We start from the raw sequence: 6,309 nt of genomic DNA, 5'->3' as shown, positions 1-6,309 counted from the left end.
AGGCCTCATCTTCACAACCCCAACTTGCCCCTGACACTAAGGGGCAATTTAGCATGGCTAATCAACCTAACCCACATACCTTTAGAGTGTGGGAGGAAACCAGAGTACCCAGAAGAAACCCATGAAGACATGGGGGGAATGTGTAAATTCCACACAGATAGTCAGGAATCGAATCAGGATCCCTGGAGCCGTGAGGCAGCAGTGCTAACCATTGTGCCACAGTGCTGCCCATTGCAAAAAAGGTAATTAGATGGCAAAATTATGAGTTATTTTTCATCAGTTACTGGAAAGATAATACTTAGTCATTTTATTTTTTGAGTTGCCATCTGCCTTTGTGGTACTTGATGAAGAGCTGTCAAGCCTTCCATTCCTAGTTTTAGATCAGACACACTAGTCTTCCCATTTTAAATTCCCTTCTATTTCTGCTCCCTGGAAGAAGTGGAAGGGTAATAGAAACTGTATGTTCCCTTGACCTTTAAATGGCATGATAGAGTCTTTAACAGCATCTGGACAATCAGAATCATTGGAAATAGTGGTAAATAATTCATCTGATGTCAGGAAAATTGCCTTTATACAATAGGTTTCTACACTATGTGTTTTAATGTCACAGGGAATTTTTTTTTATATCTCAGTGTTCCCACTTGGTTTTGTTTTAATTCTGTGTTTGGGATTAGAACCATTGATTCAAACATAATACACAGTTTTGTCCATGTAATTAGATAATGATGACTCAGATGAGGAACCACAAAACTCAAAGAAAGCAGTACAGAGGAACAGGAATGGAAAGAGAATGACTGAACGAAAATCAAAGGAACAATCAGATGAATCGGAAGAGGAGAAACAAGAGAGAAGTAGGAACAAAAATGTAAAAAATAGGGCCAAATCAACCAATAGGAACAACACAGATGAAGCAGAGGAAGAAACTACCAACAGGAAGAACAGGAGAAATGTGAAATCTCAGAAGAAAGATTCTGATGATGATGATGACCCAATGGACAAAAAAAACAGAGGAAAAAGGGGCAAAAAGCAAGTGGACAGTGAGAGTGAAGAGGATGATAACAAGAAGGGGGGCAAGAAAAAGGATAAGAGAGATAAAAAGGACGGCAATAAAGACAAAGGCAATAAAAAGAAAGGTAGTTCAAGGTATGCCTAATTTTCCTTAAATTTGGAACTGACTGAATGCAAAATTGAGAATGACTTAATAAGTGAAGAATTTGTATATTCATGTTTGCATAACTGATTTGTAATATTTGCAAAAAACTGACGTTTTGTTGTTTTACAGGTGTTTGAAGTTCAGACTGCAGAGATACTTTTTAATTAACCCCTATTTCAGATTTAAAATTGAGACCAGTTTGGTTGTTTTACTGAATTTCCTCCATGACCTAATTTTTAGTTACAGGCAGGAGTTGGCAAAGATCAAAGAATGATTTACTTGACAGTTTGCCATTTTTCATTTAATGATGAATATATTATAGAAAGCAAACATAGTGCACGTAGAAACAACAGAAATATAAATGAATCAATTGTTGTACAACTTTAATTAAAGTATACTCCTAACCCTGATAAATACAGTCTTTGCAAGCCTCATTTTATTGAATGGTAATGCGAAAACATTTTGTACTCTTTGTTACTTTTTTTTTATTAGTGAATATTATGGTGTAGTTGTGCTGTTGATCAGGTGCACTGGTAATTTTAATGCTTTTAGCAAATAGACTAATACTTAAATCTCAAAAGCAGATGGGTGAAGATATTGCGTCAAGAGATTTTCATTACTTTGCGTTAACAAATTAGGCATTGCTTTCAGTATTACATTGTAAACAAATGCCCATTTGAGAACGAACTTAATGCATGTAATTCTTCACTTCATGGCATGGTCCTAATTGCTGTTGGAAATAGGCAATCTAATGTTTTATCCTTTATTTGGAAACAATCTCAACTTTTGATTGGTTATGGAGTATCAAACTAGTATCAAAAGGTGGCCTCACTCAATTTTCATTGACTGAGTTTAAAAATGAAGACTTTACAATTTACTTAGTTATAATAAAGATATACGCCGGAATTCTACCACCCCGCCCACTGGAGTGGGTGAGGGGTGCACAATGGAAATATCCATTGACCTCAGACACGATTTTTCGGTCTCGGGTTGAGTGAAGCTGTAAATGATTTTATTAATTCTGATTCAAAAAGAGTTCCAATTGATTTGAAGGAATCCGAATTAGGCCAGGTTCACATCCTTTCACCCAATTCATTAAAATAAGTGGTAATCTTTGCATATGGAGAAACTGTTTGCAGTTTTGTCAGCGCATGCGGTGCAATTTCCAAATTTCCTGATTCCAGCCCTAAGTGTGACAACTGTTGGCAGCAGGCTGAGTAACCTCACAGGTAAGCAACTTTTCTCTTGATGTTTTGAACATTTAAAACCTAATTGTTTCACCCTTGAGATGTGAGTCAAAATGCTGTGGTTCACGGATGGCATGAGTAATATTCAGGTGAAATGAATGTCATGCCTGCCAGGTCAAAAATGTATAGCAATTTCCAAGGTCAGCCTACATTCAGCTGTAATTCATCATGGCAGATTGTGGTCTGTAGTAAGCTTGCCTGTGCATGTTTATGTTTTTATATTCTTTGTCCGGCAACTTGTTGCAAGCCTGAACTCATAAGGGGCCAGCAAAGATAACCTGGCTTGATTTTTAATTCAGGGCTAGAAACTAGACACCCAGATAACTTTCAGGTTTGAATCCTGGGCTGCATCTGTGTCACTCATATGACACAATTGTGAAATGTAAATGCCCAATTAATGCCAAGCATTAGCAGAAGCTGCCTGCCAAGAATGAGAGGCAAAGGCAGGCAGCAGCCACGAAGCTGACTGACAGTGCCTTGCAGAAACCAGCATGCAGTAAGTCAGCTGTAGGGTCTGCAGTGGGCTGCAAACTGAAATTATTTAGATGAGGAGGTAGCATGATGTTTGGTTGCTGTCAAGCTCAATGAGAATGGCCACTGGGTGATCATACATTGCCAGCACCATGATGAAAAAGGTCCTTGATAAATTTCCCTCCCTTAAGTTTCTATCCTTCCAACTTTCTAAATCTACATTTAAATATATTTGCTCAGAGTCCTTATATTTGATACAAAGAGTATTATATTCACCCTGTCCGTCTGATATTAAAACTGACCTTCCAGGGGCGGAAAGGCAGAGTTCTAACAACTAAACAATTCAGTCCATCATACATTGATTTTGACAAGAGGGAATATGCTCAAGACAGAATTGTTAGAACCCGACTTTCTACTGTTACAGTGATATAAATTTCTTCACGCCTTTGGCCCTTCTACCTTTGATACTAGATATTATCAGGATAGAGATTATAAGGCAATTGTTAATTTTCAACCTTTCTTTCTACATTGAAGAACTTACTCCAACTCTAATCCTTCATAATTCTTCATTGTATGGTTCCAGCAAAGAAAATAGCATTCCTGTGTTGTAGTGAAGTATATAATTTTATATCTAAGTAAAATGGGGGACACCATTTGAGGGGAAAATCACAGACTGGCTATGTTGGAATGCGGCATTCCCTTTCAAATAATTGACTCATGGATGAGTAACTAGGAATAATTGAGTAACTAGGAATAATTAGCAGTCAATTGCTGAAGAGAAAAAAATCAGTACAGTAAATATGATTCATAACTTATGATACCCTATACTATGCATCTATAAGATTTCTTTAACCACTCATTTCATTACTTTTCATTTTTATTTAACTTATATACATACCAGCACTAAAGTCAGTTTGATAGGTGGTTGAAGGAAAGAGAGATAATGTGATGAGGGAATAGGGTTGACATGAGATTAGGTCCATGTGGTCCATGTGGACATGTGGTCAGGATGGATAGACAAAATCTAGAGTGCACACTGATTGTGAGCTTGGAGGTGAGCAGGGCGTTTCCTTCCTCTGTTTGAATTAAGTACTTGCAGGAACGTCCATGGTCCACCTTTAAGTCCCATTGCCAATTGAAATCCCTAAGTGGTTAATTATTGGGTTTTAAAAATAAATTAAGGTTGTGAGAGCAAGAAAGACTAATTAGAGTTAAATGGAACTCTATTTCTGATTCTTGCTGTATGGTTGTTAACTCCTTATGAAACTCACATTGGCGATTGTTTTCTTTGTAAGGGAAAGCTACATAGTATTGGTAAATAGTTTTCTTTTGGTTTCTAGTTCAGAAGATGAATCTGAAGAAGAAGAAATCATTACGGAAGAGGATATGGCCAAGCTGAAGGATGAAGTGGAAGAAAAAAAGAAATTAATTGCAACTTTACGAAATAAAGCCTCGCCCATGAAACAGAAATTACAATTACTGAAGTAGGTGCATCTGCTTTAGAAGTCATAATGATTTCTGGCAACTCCTAAAATTGTGACCAGGATATTTTTTTAAAACAAATAGCTAACACTATAAAAATGCAATGGGATTGATTTCAACCCAGTCTGGATTTCAAGAAATGGAGCATAATGATGCAAAGGACACTCACTGTGGGCAGAATTTCCTACCTTTAAGCTACAAACATAAGCTGGGAGCTTCCTGGTCCCAACATTACTTTGCCTGTAAGGGTGCCAGTCTGGGAAATCCTCTTGGTGGTAGTCCATTTACTGGCCTCATTCAGGCCCACTATTCAAGTAAGGGTGATGTTTGAACCCTTGAGGCTACAGGCCGTATCAGAGAGCATGCGTCTTTGGAAGGATGGCAGTCCTATCATCAGAAGTGGGCATGCCTCTGCAGAAGGGGACTGCAAGGACACTCTACCTTGATTAATGGTGGCCAAAGTTGTCAGGTCATTTCTCTGGAGGAGAAACCCTTCCATAGGATGTCTGGTGCCAGTTGTTGTCCATTGATTGCTGGGGGGTTACACAAGTACCTGCCAGGTTTAATACTGAGGTGGGGGGTGTGGTGTGGTGGTGGTGGTGGATAGCTGGGTAGCTGCAGGTGAGCTGGTAGTGGAGAGATGGGCTGCACCTACAACTGGATAGGTCATTCCCAATTACCCCACAAATAGGCTCTCCTTTATTACAGATTGGTGATCCGCTACCGCTCAATGGCTTGAGCAGGTGCAGAGTTGCCTCTGGGAACATCACCTGGAGGTCTGAATGCATTGGGCTATAGCCAGATGCATCTTTTTCATAAATTCCACCAGTCTCATTTTGTAACCTAACCCTGTTGATGGGGAAGATTCCATCTTGTAGTTTCCATCTTGGGGTATTTTAAACAGGTATTAATTAAATGGAACTGGTCCTCTTTACATGCATTTCGAGTTGGAAGAGAATGCAGAGCAATTTTATGGCAGGTGGCGATCGGGCATTCCTTGGTCTTCCAGTCATTGCTTTCATCCTTCCATCTATGGAAGATGGTGGATACAAAGCAATCTATTTCAGACAATGTGTCTCCTATGGTGCACCTTTGCTGATGGCTGAAGAGGCCAATCCCTCAGAGGCAGGTTCTGCCACAATTACCACACATGAAACTGCCAGGTGTCATTGTGTTTTTTTTGCATTGCTGTCTCTTGCCAATCCACTGTAGTCAATTGTCATCTTGGTGATGCACATCAACACACAGCAGGTGCCACCATTTTCCTCTGTCTCAGCTGGTGACTCCCAGGAGTGATAACCAATGTTTATGGCCTTCATGTCACACTTGCAAGAATCCTTGAAGTGGAGCTTTGGGGATCCTATTGGCTGTGGCTACTTCACTGTACCGAAATTCCTTGGGTATGCAATTATCTTCCACCCCTATGGTTGTGACTCAGTCAACAAAACCACATCTGTTTGATGAGCGCTGACAAGTTTGGGAGCCCTACTGCATACATTAATACACAGGACCCTGTCGTTTGCAGACAGAAAGAACATGTACACATGCTGCACCTGTTTCAGCGAAACAAAGTAAGTGCTAGCCATTCGCTGGTTCATTCCTCAAGGAAATGCCTTGATCAACCAGAGTCAAGCTGCTTGATTTAAATTTCAAACAATGCTTGGCAGTTAACTCTCAGTCACCATGCATACATGGCAATTAAATATGAACTCTTAATGTTAAACTCACCCCAAGCTGGTTTAATAATTGAATATAGCATTATAGTATTTTGCTGATGGTAACATGTTCTAGCTGTATTCAGTGAATTGGATGGAATATGTGATTGCTTGTTTCATTATGTGCGCTGTATAAGTAAACATAAGGATTGATCTTTACAGCTATCAGTAAAAGTACACCATATGAAGCCACCCCACTTGCATAAGTAAACACAGAATCAGTCTTTAAAAGTGACTTACT

At 39.2% G+C, this 6,309-nt stretch overlaps 1 protein-coding gene across 1 annotated transcript in view; it reads left to right on the top strand.

Moving 5' to 3' along the window:
- Positions 1-790: 790 nt before the first annotated feature.
- The window catches only part of LOC145343541 (transmembrane channel-like protein 1), a 48,819-nt gene continuing 43,300 nt past the window's right edge, over positions 791-6,309 (top strand). The window contains exons 1-2 of the mRNA XM_080189791.1: positions 791-1,143; positions 4,212-4,355. Coding sequence (XP_080045917.1) covers positions 791-1,143; positions 4,212-4,355 — 497 coding nt within the window. The remainder of the gene's footprint in view (positions 1,144-4,211; positions 4,356-6,309) is intronic.

This window comes from Carcharhinus amblyrhynchos, chromosome 5, assembly GCF_965287045.1.
Source record: "Carcharhinus amblyrhynchos chromosome 5, sCarAmb.v2.hapA, whole genome shotgun sequence".
In the NCBI taxonomy this organism is placed as follows: domain Eukaryota; kingdom Metazoa; phylum Chordata; class Chondrichthyes; order Carcharhiniformes; family Carcharhinidae; genus Carcharhinus; species Carcharhinus amblyrhynchos.
The sequence above is the reverse complement of the archived record's forward strand: the minus strand, read 5'-3'. Positions and strand labels throughout refer to the sequence as shown.